The sequence below is a fragment of the Medicago truncatula genome, chromosome 5, assembly GCF_003473485.1.
Source record: "Medicago truncatula cultivar Jemalong A17 chromosome 5, MtrunA17r5.0-ANR, whole genome shotgun sequence".
Taxonomy (NCBI): Eukaryota; Viridiplantae; Streptophyta; class Magnoliopsida; order Fabales; family Fabaceae; genus Medicago; species Medicago truncatula.
The window spans coordinates 17883866-17898453 of NC_053046.1; the positions used below are offsets into that span (position 1 = coordinate 17883866).

The 14588-nt window shown below is 34.6% G+C and overlaps 1 protein-coding gene across 4 annotated transcripts; it reads left to right on the forward strand.

Moving 5' to 3' along the window:
- The first annotated feature begins 9538 nt into the window (after nt 1-9538).
- Nucleotides 9539-12497, forward strand: LOC11420112 (F-box/FBD/LRR-repeat protein At1g13570). 4 transcript variants are annotated; one of them, XM_039834051.1, is made up of 5 exons: nt 9539-9740; nt 10231-10339; nt 10439-11263; nt 11371-11526; nt 11886-12497. In XM_039834051.1, the coding sequence occupies exons 3-5, from the start codon at nt 10445-10447 to the stop codon at nt 12177-12179; spliced, it is 1269 nt and encodes a 422-aa protein (XP_039689985.1). In that variant the 5' UTR covers nt 9539-9740; nt 10231-10339; nt 10439-10444; the 3' UTR covers nt 12180-12497. The 4 variants fall into 4 exon arrangements, with proteins under 4 accessions (XP_039689985.1, XP_003613781.1, XP_039689986.1 ...); XM_003613733.3 differs by having other exon boundaries at nt 9539-10339; XM_039834052.1 differs by lacking the exon at nt 10231-10339.
- Nucleotides 12498-14588: the final 2091 nt, after the last annotated feature.

A 14588-nucleotide genomic window follows, 5' to 3' on the forward strand; every position in this document is an offset into this window, starting at 1 on the left:
TGATTTCAAGATCGAGCACCATAACTCTTCACCTTACAGACCCCAAATGAATGGTGCTGTCGAAGCTGCAAATAAGAATATAAAGAGGATTGTCCAGAAGATGGTGGTGACTTATAAAGATTGGCATGAAATGCTTCCCTTTGCATTACATGGATATCGTACTTCTGTACGCACATCAATAGGGGCAACTCCCTTCTCCCTGGTATATGGCATGGAGGCAGTACTTCCTGTAGAAGTCGAAATTCCATCATTGAGAGTCCTAATGGAGGTTGACTTATCAGAAGCTGAATGGGTTCAGAATAGATACGACCAGTTGAATCTGATTGAAGAAAAGCGCATGGCAGCCCTATGTCACGGACAGTTATATCAAAAAAGGATGAAACAGGCTTTTGACAAGAAAGTTCGTCCCCGTGAGTTTAAAGAAGGTGATCTCGTGCTCAAAAAGATTTTCTCTTTCCAACCAGACTCCCGAGGCAAGTGGGCTCCTAATTATGAAGGACCGTATGTTGTTAAAAAGGCCTTCTCAGGTGGTGCCATGACTCTACAAACCATGGACGGTGAAGAACTTCCACGACCTGTGAACACGGATACAGTCAAGAAATACTTTGTCTAAAAACTTTAAAAGAACAGCTCGGTAAGTCGAAAACCCGAAAAGGGCGACTTAGGCAAAAATGAGCGTCTCGGTGGACTGAAAACCCGAAAAGGGCGGTCCAGGCAAAAATTAGAGACAATAAACAGAGATCATTATCCTGATAGAGTGAAAACCCGAAAGGGCAGTCTATGCAAAAATTAAGGATTTAAAAAAAAAAAAAAAAAAGAGACAAAGTAACTGCATCCAGTCGAACACAGATACACTTGGGGCATACCTGATATCAAAAGTATTCGAGCCACAAGATAACGGATTTCAAAGTTGTTAGAGAACGATAGGGTTATGAAGTTCAACGTACCTTTCCATTTTAAATTACCATTTCTTTTCAAACTTTGTAAAGAACTCCATGAAGTCATGCCATTGGCATAGCGTCATTCGATTAATAAACTTTGAGCCTTTACCTCTCTTTTGACTCCTACTTGTTTTGTTTCTCGATTTTTTCCTCTTTTACTGATGATAATACTCTTGAAATAGATTTCTAAAAAGTTATATAATAAAAAGCATAAACAAATAGATACAACTTGGCACTCGGGAGTAAGAAAGGCATATGTCAACCCAAGAGAGGTTAGATCCTGCTAAAAGCGTGGCTCAACACTAAGGGAAGTCTCTGAATAAACAAATACAAAAATGAGCATCCCGGGGGACTAAGAGCCCGAAAAGGTAGTCCAAGTAAGGGTTAAGGACTTCTGCCAAAAGAGGCATGACTGCCAAGGCATATCAATGGAGCGACACTCTGTGCCAGCTTGCAAATAGCGGCCTCTTCTTCAAAATTTGTTCACAAAATGGTTGCGAAGAGTGTAGTACAAAAGTGCCAATCCATTTCCCACCTTACATACCATATTCTGCCTCATCAAGTTCTGTCTATCACCTACAAAAGACATGGTCGTCAAAGTCACGTTCATACATACACACATGCATTCATCACATCAACGCTTCCATGCACTCATACAACCACAAGCTCATAACAATCATGCATTTACTAGTAATCATGTATTCGTGCGTACACAACATGCACACGACATTAATTCATACATAAACTCATCAATCGTTTCGGCCATATCACTTCGGTCCAGTCTTAGTTTACCATTGCGTCAAGCCGCAAGTTTCTACGAGTAAAACATCTTCCATTTTATCTTCCATATTTCAAAGGTGTCATGCCCGGCGAAAAGCCGTGCTAAGTCATGTCACTAATCAATGCCAATTTCAACTTTAGTTTCGAAGTGTCATCCCCGGCGGAAAGCCGTACTAGTCACAACGCTAGTTAATCTCGATGTCAACTTCAAACTCCAGGTATCATCCCCAGCGTAGCTGTTCTAGAGATGTCACCAATCCAAACTTTTCAAGCGACCGATTCCAACAAACGAATAGCCTATGCCAGTTTTTTTTCCCTTTCGAGCAACCAGTTCCAACAAACGAACAACTCATGTCAATCTTTTATCTTTATGCCCAGCGACCGATTCCAACAAACGAATAGCCTATGCCAATGTTTTTTACCCTCCGAGCAACTAGTTCCAACAAACGAACAACTCATGTCAATCTTTTATCTTTATGCCCAGCGACCGATTCCAACAAACGAATAGCCTATGCCAATGTTTTTTACCTTCCGAGCAACTAGTTCCAACAAACGAACAACTCATGTCAATCTTTTATCTTTATGCTCAACGACCAGTTCCAACCAACGAACAGCCTGTAACAAGTGGCCAATTTCAACCAACAAATAGCTTGTATCCTTCTATTATTTCATTTTCAAAACCAAGTCCACAAATGGACATTGAAGTCTGAACCATTGCACTTTGTTTCGAGATGTCGAGACAATGAGGAACAACCATCTTCCCCAGTGAAACCAGATTCCCCAGTAAAGTCGGATCCCTTTCTTCGAAGAATTTGGGTATCCTAGTGTCTTTTCATTCCAGTCGAGCCGTCACTGTCATCATGCATTCATAATTAAATCATGAGCATTCATAAACCTCTTAGGTCAAAATTGGTGCACTTTTGTATTTAAGTCTCTTCGGCTCGTCGAGTCAAAGATTTTACCTTCGAATCTCTAAGCGAAGAAACTTAAATAGGGGCATCTGTCATACCCCAAATTTTGACCTAAGGTCCCACTGACACACGTCTCCGAACTCGGACCAGACTCACATTTCAGTAAAAAATTCGGCAGGGAGGTATTTTGAAATACCTCATAAAGTTCCGAATCGGGCCCTCTTCTCTCAGTTTTTAATTATTTATTTCCATCTTTTAATTTAGAACTCTAATTTTAATTTTAGTCCAATTTAGATTAAATTTCTTTTATTCCCATTTTAAATTTTCCTTTTTATCCTTTTTAAAACCAAAAATATAGACATTATCCTTTTATTATTAATTTTTTCTTTTTAATTAAAGTCCCAAAATTGTCCAATGATAAGTCCAACAAAATAGTCCAAATTCAGATAAACAGTCTCTCATCTCAATCCTTATACACGTTCTGTTCCTTTTCCATCCCAATCCAAATCCAGTTCATGCCTCATCTGAAACAAATCCAGTAAAAAACAGACGCATTTCCCTTTTTCTCCTCCACAAGCTACTGATTTTTTGCTCATCAGTAACAAATCCTAGCCTCAAACTCACTCTATAAATAGAGACCTGCACAACAAAGAAAAAGACACAAAAAAAAACAGAGGACAACAGAACGCAGCAGAGCACACGAGAAACAGAGAAAAAGGCATCGCACAGAAACGGAAACACGGCCGCGCGCAACACAACCCACACACGCACATACAGAGGCGCGCAACCCCAAACCGTCACAACAGCGACAATCACACCACGAACCGGGCACACACACAGACGGTAACGCACGCACAAAAGGGAATTGCAAGCCAGCACCATAACAAAACCGGATTCGCAAAAAAACAAAAAGAGGTAGTATTTTCTTTACCTTTAGATCTAGGTCTCTGTGTGTATGTTTTTGAACATCTAGGGTTAGAAGTGAACGGAGGGAGGGAAGTAGAAGAGAAAGAGCGAAAAAAAATAAAAAAAGGGAGCTTTTTTAGCTCCGGCGCGGCGGCGCAGCCGCGATGGCTCGCCGGCCACCGCGCCGGAATTCCCCCGGCCACCCCCATCTCCAACCGGAGAAGAAGAGAGAGAACAGAGAGTTTAGAGAGAGAAGGGGACGGAAGAGAGAGAAGGAGGGAGAAGAAATGAAGGAATTAGGGTTTACAACCCTTATATGTCCCCAAACCGGGTCGCCCATGACCCATGACCCGCGACCCGGTTCGTTTCCTTAAAGCCCAATTCTTTTTTTTTTTTTTTGCTTTCTGCACGCCCCTGTTTACTACTGCACCCCACCTTGTGTTTGGACCATTTTTTTTATTTTTCCTTATTCCTTTTCGTATTTGTTTATTTATTTTTAGCATTTTAATTTTTATTGCAGACCTTAGAATGTAAATAGGTTTTTTTGTAATAGTCATAGATTTTATATTTCTAACTTAGGGTAGCCGCGCTTTTATTCTTTATGCTCCGTTAGTTTATATATTTATTCAAAAATCACAAAAACATGCAAATAACCAAAAATCACAAAAAACATTTTTCCATAATAAACCTTGATCCTAAATCAAGTGATCGTCCTTTTTTTTCATTTTATTTTCTTAATCAAATATCAATCAATTTAATCATACTTCGAGTTATCTTTTTTTAATAAAAAACACGAACAAATTCTTATTTGCCACTTGGCTTTTATTTTTTAAACCTTTTTTCAAAAAACTAATAAAAAACACAAAACCAATCAAACGTCGTTTTTTACCCCGAACTACGAGGTTTTGATCCCTCACGGGTACGTAGGCAGAGGACCATGTCCTTCCAAATCAATAAAAAATGTAGATAATTAGGTCTTTATTTTTCCACTTTAATTCCTTCTTTTCAAAAATAAGCAAGCAAGTTATAGCACATTAATTAAATAAAATCAAGAGGTTCCCGTAGAGTACTACGGACATAGAGGGTGCTAATACCTTCCCTTTATGTAACTAACCCCCGAACCCTAAATCTTTTCAAATAGGGGTAGTTTGAACTTTTTTTTCCCCTTTTCATAATAAAATTAAATGTTCAGTCGTGAAATAATTAGTGAGTCAAAAGCTAATCAAACAGCCTTGATCTCCAAAAAATGACGCGACAATTATCAGACACCACATAACTCAAAATAGAACGTAGTCGATTTGCAAGAACCTTTGCCAACACTTTATACATACAACCAACAAGAGAAATAGGTCGGAAATCACCAAGCTTCTGTGGACTAGCCACCTTCGGAATTAGAGCAATAAAAGTGGAGCTGACACCCTTCGTCAGTTTCCCATTACGATGAAAATCGAGAAGAAATTTCATAAAATCATCTTTCAACTCATTCCAAAAGTCTTTAATAAAACCAAGATTAATACCACCCGGCCCGGGACTTTTGAAGCTCTCACAATCCCACACAGCCTGTTTAACTTCATCAAGAGAAAAAGGACGAATTAAACTACCTGATTGAGCATAAGACAACTTCTGCAAATTTAAACCTTGAATTCCAGGGTGTACTTGTAACTTACCACATGTGTGTCCTATAAATATGACTTATATCTCGATGTAAAGGACACACTTGAGAAGCAATACAACATACTCTTTTGTTATCTCTTCATCCCTTTCTCAATGAAAATGAAATTGAAAGCTAAAGAAATTTCAAATTTTTATTAAAATTTTAACCAATGGATAGATTCATAACTTTGTTTGGATTGATGCATAAATTTAAGATTTAAAAAGATTTTACATAAGCATACTTGGATCGATGCACACTTCGTTTAGATCGAAACATAGTGAATGGAGATTTTGAATAAAACTAAGGTTTAAATGTGTTATTGGTTCCTGCACTTTCATCAGATTTTTGCATTGGTCCCTGCACTTTTTTTTGTTTGGCATTGGTCCCTGCACTTTGTATAAATATTGGTATTGGTCCCTCTGTTAACTTTCTGTTAAAAAAAACACAAAACCAACGGAGTGCCACGTGGCCCAATCATTTCACGCCACGTGGCACCAATATCAATATTTTTACAAAGTGCAGGGACCAATACCAATATTTTTACAAAGTGTAGGGACCAATACTAATAGTTTTGTGTTTTTTTTTTTAATAGAAAGTTAATAGAGGGACCAATACCAATATTTTTACAAAGTGCAGGGACCAATTCCAAACAAAAAAAAGTGTAGGGACCAATGCCAAAATCTGATAAAAGTGCAAGGACTAAAGGCATATTTTAACCTAAAACTAAACATCCTTAAAAGAGGGACTAAATCTACTTTTTTGAACCAATACAGAACCTGTATGAATCATTTCAAGATATAATATTCTGAAAGCTTTAAGCACCAAAACAAAACATGGATCGATTCAAGCCTCCATTGTATCAATACATGATGTATTTTTTCAACTGAAAATCTTGAAAAATAGACAAAGTTTATGTTGCGAATTTTTTTTCTCCTATCAAATTCTAAACACTTATATAACTCATTCATGCATCTTTTTCATATTCAAAAGAACTCCTAAACATATAAGTTTGTCTTCTTCATATACTCCCTCCATTCTTATGAAACCTCTCAATTCTCAAAAACATAATCATTTGATAGTTGAGTGTTACATTTATAATAAGAGATAAGGTTCAATTTAGGGATTGTAGTTTTTGCATATTGGGTTGAAGATACTTGGGGAAAAATCATTAAAACCTAGATTTCCTCCCAAATTCAGGTTTTAATTTATGGGTTTTTATCAGAAATCTTTGCAATGAATTTATGAATCTACCCTATGACGTGCCATATTCTTTCTGCGTGCATGGCTGTGCCACGTAGACAATAACTACAACATCATTTTGACCGAAGGAGAAAACTAACCAAGGGGGTAAATTGATCCATGTTTAACAAAATTCAAACGTTGTTTTATGTTTCGAAATCTTAAGCGAGTATTTGTATGATCTTACGGTTACAATTTTGAGGATTGTTGTTCCCACTTTTGATAAGGCTGAGAATCACTAGTAAAATACGATTTTATCCCCTCGGCAGTTAATTGTCGAGGAATTAAAAATTCGACTGCAGTTAACTGCCGAGGAAAACATCGGTAGTTAATTGCCGAGGAAACTTCAAACCTTAATTTTTTTTTTTTTTACAAAAATCTTATATTATCATTATTAATATTTATTGATTTTAATACTATTTAATTCATTGTGATTTTATGAGGAAACATAATCAACACTCTTTTAATGTTTTTTTTTTTTTTTACAAATTATTTCATGAGATATTGTTTTCCAGCTTATATGTATGATCCTTCAAGATTTATCAAATTTTTTTCATTCTTTTTCGTAAAAATTCTTGTAGAATAACTTGGCTTTAACTTCTCTTATTAATCCATTTATTTCCTCTATATATGCACATTGACATGAATGAAATCAAGTGAATTAATTCTGATTGATGTCATTCAATTGCTGAATTAATTCTGAATATTGTAAAAAAAAAAAAATCAATTATGACTTTAGTAAGTAGAATAAACATCATTGATCGAAAAGAAATTCACGAAACATTCACAATATAACTACAATAAACATCATTTTAATATTAAAAAAAAAATCTAAGACGTTTTTGGCGGAAAAAACGGCAAGGCTAGTGTTTTTCTTGTTTTTCGTTGTAACACTATTCGTGGTAAAGAACATTTTCCTAGTAAATAATATTAAAATAAATTTTAATATAGTCAAATATGGTTCATGTTTTTATTTGTATGTGATTTAATTGTTTTTTAATTAATGATTTAAATCAGCAAAGATATACAGCCTTGATTGATAAAATCGAGTATTATTTCTTTGAGTGAAATTTTGATTTCATTACATAATTAAAGTGCTTTTATTGTTGCTTCTTTTTAAAAAAGAAAAATAAAATCATAACTTTCTTGTTTAATTCTTTAATGTAATCCAAAATATTAAAAGAATGTCGATTATGTTTCCTTATAAAATCACAATGAATTAAATAGTATTAGAATCAATAAATATTAATAATGACAATATAAGATTTTTGTAAAAAATAATAATTAAGGTTTGAAGTTTCCTCAGCAGTTAACTACCGAGATTTTCCTCGGTAGTTAACTGCAGTCGGATTTTTAATTTCTCGGCAGTTAACTGCCGAGGGGGTAAAATCGTATTTTACTAGTGTTTCTCAGCCTTATCAAATGTGGGAACAACAATTCTCTACAATTTTTGGGGTGATTAATCATTTACTCTTGCAATAATTATTCTCTCTGTTTCATAATAGGTGTCCTCTTTCCTATTCTTATTTGTATAAAATTATTTGTCATTTTTATAATACTAATGCATAATTTATTATTCTTTTTCACTAACATATCCTTATTTATTGCATTTCAATCATCAACTAGTCAACTTTCTATAATTAATAAGAGTGTTATAATAAACTAAACTTATTTTACCATTAAAATCATCACCACTCTACATTTCTTTGATAAGCATGTAAAAAAATACAACTTCTGATCATTATTTTAAATAAAATTTAACATTTTACGTTCATTCAATAAATAATGTATGTTGTCTATATTAAAGACCACATACATCATTTATTGAATGAATATAAAATATCAATTTTTGTTTATAATAGTGACCAGAAGATAGAAAGTAATATCTTTTTCGAGAGGGAGGGAGTAACATATTAGTGTCTAGTATTCAAGGGAAACCCTTTGCCTACTACCATAAGGGTAACACTTTTTTTTTTTATTTCTCAAATAACCTAGTGGTTAGAGCTCACACAATTTAATTGTGGAGCGTCCGGGGTACGAACCCCTACCCCTACATATAATATGCATTATTCCTACCTACTAAGTTAAGCTCACGGAAATAATAAGAGTAGCACTTTAGTGCCATTGGGGAAGTAATAGAACTTGCCATTTGCTCAATTATGTAGTGCCATATGGCATTGCTTATTAAAATGAAAAAAAAAAAAAACAAAAAATCGGGTTTAAATAAAAAGAGTAAATTACACTCCCCTCCTATCAAAGATGCTTGAATTACATTTTCATCTCCTCTTATGTTAAAATATACACTTCCATCCCCTCTTATTCAAAACATATCAGAAAACTTTTCACTCCCCTCCCATAAGAGAAGCTTGAATTACATTTTCATCCCTTCTTATGTTAAAATCTACACTACTCCTTCAATATATATATTTTTTTTAATAATCTGCATGAAAATAATAATCCAACACACTTCGAAAAAAATAGTACTGTGAGTCTATTTTAATATAAAAAAAAATTGAATACATATTTTTTACTATTTTTATTCACAATTTCATTAACATGTAGTTTTAAACCCTATTATAAAATATGAAACAACCCAAAATAAAATTAAAATACGTGAAAAATTACTAAAGACAATAAAACATGGTTATTTAAAAGTTAATTTTATAATCTAAATTATAAAATCAATAGCAAAATATTTAAATTTAATTATCATTGACATTTAAATTATAAAGAAATTAATTAATTTTTCTTAAATGATGGTTCAAAATTAAAATATATCATAAAAATATTTATTTATGTTAAAAAAGATTAAAATGTAGTGCATATTTAATTATTAAAGGATGATGTTGTAATTTAAGCATATTTTTTTTTTTTACAATAATTCAAGCATCTTAGAAATGAGGAGATTATAAATTTTACTTTTGAAGTACGGAAAATGTATATTTTAAAGTGAGTTTAATTCAAACATGAGTGTAATTTACTAAAATAAAAAAGAAACAAGGCTTAAATACATAGACCATTTGAATATTCGTTTTACTAATCATTTCATTTTGTCATTGCAAATGTTAATCATTTGAAAAATGGTCTTAATAACATTACATTACAATAACTTCATGAACGAAAATTCAAATATGCACTGAGAAAAGACGCCAAGAAACAATCCATCCAACACAAACACACAATACAATTGCCGCTCTTTCTCCCTTGCCACTTCAAAGGAAGCCACCACCCACCACCACTAGTATTCGTCGCATCCGTTGCCAATGACCACCTTTGCTGCGCCGTCACCTCATAACCTGTCATCCTAAGGTTTGTTTGTTTCTTCCTTTTTTTTTTCTTTCATCTTTTGTAATGGTTATGGCAATGAGAACAAACCAAAACCAAAATCAAAATCAAAATTAAAATAGGGATTACCTACACTTGATTAGAGAAAGAAAACAAACCTTTTGAACCAATTTCAATTCATGATTAGATTTTAGGAAATTTAGGGTTTTATTTTAGGATTGGAGTAAACCCATTGCAAGGGGTATATATGCTCTGTTTTTTTTAGTAGCAATACATTAGGTGAATTAGATTTGTAATTTGGAGTGCTTTTAGCTTTTCTGTCCGTGGCGGTGGCTTTAACAATTTTGAGAGGCGAAGTAATTTGAGGCTTCCGCTCGTGGCCCAACAGTTATACCAAAATGATATACTGTGCTTATGCAAAATTATGACAAAATGTTAAACCATTCTTGTATATTCACAACATTAATAGTTTTAAATTCGAAAGTGAGAGGACACATAAAGTCGATGCTTTTAGGTTTTAAGTGAAGATGTAGTGTTCGACTCAAGAGTGGTTGATGTTAGTCCAACGTGATGATCCAATTCAGGGAGACTCCTCATCATGACCCAACAGTTATAACAAAAAGGTATAATATGCTCATGTTCTTGTATGGTAATCAAACATTAATAATTTTGAATTTGTAAGAGTAAGTAATCTACTGTGTTTTTTTTAAATTTTATTTAAGCTAAAAATGACGGACGTGGAGTCGGATAGGATTAGTTGCTTACCCGATCATCTACAACATCATATTCTCTCATATTTGACAATCAAGGAAGCAGGGAGAACAAGTGTTTTATCGAGCAAATGGAAGAAGAAATGGTCTACCCAACCAGATCTTGTGTTTGATAGACAATGTGTATCTACTGTAGCTTCCGAAGACTTTTCAGTTATCGAGGGCAAGTTTTTGAGAATCATTGATCATGTACTTTTACTTCATTCAGGGCCAATCAACAAGTTTGAAGTCACTGACTCTGAATGTGATCTCCTTGGTGTGAACTCTATGGCTGATGTTGATCGGTGGATTCTTCATCTAACTGGAAGATCTGTTAAAGAGCTTGTGTTGGACATTTGGGCAGGGGAACTCTATAAGATACCTTGGTGCTTATTTTCTTATCAAAGTTTACATCATTTAAAATTAAGTCATTGTTTGCTGAAACCCCCAACGATGTTTAAAGGCTTCAGTAGCTTGGAAAGTCTTGTTCTACATGATGCTTTAATGACTCAAGATGCCTTTGAAAACTTGATATCCGGCTGCCCTCAGCTTGAAAAATTAATATTGACATCAGTTAAGGGTTTCACTCAGTTTAATATTCACGCACCAAATCTCAAGTTTTTTCGCATCAATGGTAAATTTGAGGGCATCAGCTTTGACAACACTTTGCAATTAGCTGTGGTATACCTTGAATTAAGTTCGTATTTGAACTCCGAAAGCAATCATAGTAATTTGTTCAATTTTTTTGATCATCTACCTCACATAAAGAGTCTACTGATTGTTGAGCATTGTTTGAAGGTATAATTCTCAAGCCTATGAATGTTGATTTTGAGTGTAGTAGTGACTCACCTAATGCTAGTATTAAAACATATTCTTATTAAAGCAATTCTTCTGTTTTGCTTTAGTATTTGGCTGCAGGTATTGTTCCAGTAGAGCTTCCGACACCTATTATTGATCTTAGTTCTCTTCTTTTGGAAATAAATTTCAATGACTTGAGGGAAATTTCGGTTGTTCCTTGTTTGCTCAAAAGCTCACCTAATCTTCAAAGATTAAGAATGATTGTGAGTACTCATTTACTTTGGCTTGACTTTGCTTTTCTTTCTGATTTATCCTTCTTTGGTTTTTATGTGAAGTTACTAAGCTTTAGAATTTGCCAACATTTTTTGCTTTAGGCATTTGTGTAGTGTCTAGTCTTGGAAATTTGTTTCTGAACATTGTATATGTGAGTTACGATTCCTAACAGAAGTTATGAATAGTTTCAATTTATATGGAATTAGTTACATAATTAGAGTCCTATAAATTAGACTTGTGTACCTCATTTTCATATTTTAATCAAAGCACTTTTAACTTCAGACTTTTAAGATGCATATGACCATTCCTCTCCTCATCTAATCTATGAATTTGTAACAATTTCATGTAGGCACGTCTTGAGGAGCAGACTGACCTTGTAACACCTGTCTCCAATTGTATGGAAGATATCTTTTCAGGGCCAACCATGTCCCTCAGTGTGAAATATGTGGTGATAAAAGACATCTCTGGTACCAAATCTGAATTAGATTTCATTAGATTTCTACTTCAATATTCTCCTGTTCTTCAAAAGATGACTGTGAAGCCTGCTGAAAATGTCAAACCCGAGTTGATGACAGAACTGATCAGGTTCAGGAGAGCGTCAGGACAAGCTGAAGTTATTTACCATGGGAAAGACTCATCATAGTATTTTTTATTGTGTGTTTGAAGGTTAAATGATATAGTTTTTTGGTTTTCAACTGCAGAATTATAATTGAATCCTAAGTATCTATGGAGTTTCTTTTGGGTAAATGAACCTTTGCACTGTGAATCTAATCGTACACTTGTGATTTTCAAGCCACAAGTTGTAGTTTTTTTAGGTAACTTGAGTTTTTTCAATAGGGACAAAGGTGATTGATTGTAAGGGTGGTTGTTTGGATTAATGTATTGGTCACCTTTGAATCTTGTTAACTACTCTTTGGGTTATTCATCTGGTGTATGTTAATGAGGATCTTGAATTTTGATTTTCCGTGTTTGCTATGAAATTTTTGTGAACTGTTTTTATGGAAATGCATATTGTACTCTAGTTGGAAAAGTGGGAATATATTATCAACACAAAAAGTCCTTCCTAGCACAAGGTGTGTCAAGAAAAAACAAAAGAATCTGTACAATATTTACAAAATAGGAAAAGAAAAAACAGCAAAAAGAAATAACATTATCTGTAGCCCGACATTTGTGAGGGGACTAAGCAACCAACCATGGTAATTGAGAGAGATCTGAAATTTCTTTTTCAACCACGAATAAGAAAGTGACTTTATTTTGTCCACAATCCGCATAATCGAGCTTTCTTTATCATTGGAAATTATGTTATTTCTTTCTTTCCATATTTCCCACACAGTAGCAAACCAAATGACGTTTAAAATTGTGTGTTGCAGTTGAGATCCACCACCACCAAAACAGAACTGAGTAAAATGATTTGATACATTTAGCGGGACAGCGGTGGAAAGACCAATCCAACAGAGAATACAGTTCCAAATCGTCCCAAACAAAGAACAATGAAGAAATAAATGGTTAACAGTTTCCATAGAATCACAACCAGTAATACATTGACAAGAATTTGTATGGAGAATACCACGCCGCAACAAGTTATCTTTGGTTGCAATCTATTACGAAACAGATGCCAAACAAAAACCACTACCTTCAAAGGAACCATCTTTTGCCATAGCAATTTCAGCTCCACCGGATCGACAGCAGGAAGCTGAGCAGACTGACAAGAATAAGCACTACGAACAGTGTAAGCACTAGTCTTCTCCAATTTCCATATCCATCTGTCCTCTTTGTCAGCCTGCAAAATCACATTTTGAAGCAATAGACATAATTCCTCCATCTGCTCCTCTTCCCATGCAAACAACCTTCGCCTCCACTTCCACGCTTCTCCATTCACACCCCACCCTAATTGAAACAAGTCAAACACCGACACCCATTTATCCACCGACAACTCGAACAGCCTGCTAAACCTCTCCTTAAAGGACACCCCATCCACCCACACATCCGACCAAAAAAAATGTTTTTCCCATTCCCCACCGATCTTTTGACATTAGTACCAAACCACGCCTCACCCCACCGATCTTTTCTGGAAGCTCAATGAAACCATATCATTCAACTGCCACGGTTTGAGTTTTTCAGGAAACACTGAACCGCTGGTATTTTGGACAGGTATATGGAAAACTAACCTTCATGTTGTAGACTCATTTCAGTCATCCTCAAATTCAAAATTCCATGCCAGCTTTCCTGAAAATCATACGAGTTTACTCATATGACTTTGTGAGCAAGTTAACTCAATTTTGATACCTAAAATCATAAACACTTACAACTTGCGTGTTCACTCTAGAGTTTGACAACCATGTTCCTTCACAAATTAATTATTCTTGTGTACATTATTTTAGCTGTCTTCCGGTGAGCATCCAATGTCTTAGTAGTCTAAAAAGATTGTTTATTAGCTGCTGCCCTCAGATAGAGAAACGATGCCAGAATGATATAGGCGAGGACTGGTCAAAAGTAACTCATGTTCAGCTTATTTAAGTAGAAAGTCAGAAAGTATGATAAGGTGGTCGACAATATGGTGCCAATGCACCATTGTTCCGTGGATGAATACATTTATCAGGTAGACACTTCCCTGCCCTGATATATATGTATACCATTGTATGCTAATTATCATTATAATCTTCTACACTCTGACAATTGTAAGTAAAAATGCATAATTATTTACTGTAAACCTCCTGCAAATCATGTGATCTTATATGTGTCATTTCATCTTGAAAGGCAACAAAATAATAGATAAAGATGCGTCTCTAGACTTGTTTATGATTAGGGTGCATGCGTATGTGTTCAATAGGATGTTGAATATGTGTTACATAACAACTGTTATTCATTTCTGCAACCTGTGTTTTAATCCGTGCACTTGAATATAAAAACACACAACAAGGATTTATTCTTAACTTTCTCATGTTAGTTATTTCACTGAAAATAAAATCTGTTTATATATGAACTGTATGATTCTCTAATTTGCACAAATATATTTTTTGAATGTAGGTCTTGTTGATTTTGTACATGAGCT

Bases quoted from the DNA above. Each gene is read 5' to 3' on its own strand.
- LOC11420112 (XM_003613733.3), top strand. From the start codon at position 10,445: ATGACGGACGTGGAGTCGGATAGGATTAGTTGCTTACCCGATCATCTA. The intron at 11,264-11,370 runs GTATAATTCTCA...GTTTTGCTTTAG, and splicing joins TTGTTGAGCATTGTTTGAAG to TATTTGGCTGCAGGTATTGT. The intron at 11,527-11,885 runs GTGAGTACTCAT...AATTTCATGTAG, and splicing joins TTCAAAGATTAAGAATGATT to GCACGTCTTGAGGAGCAGAC.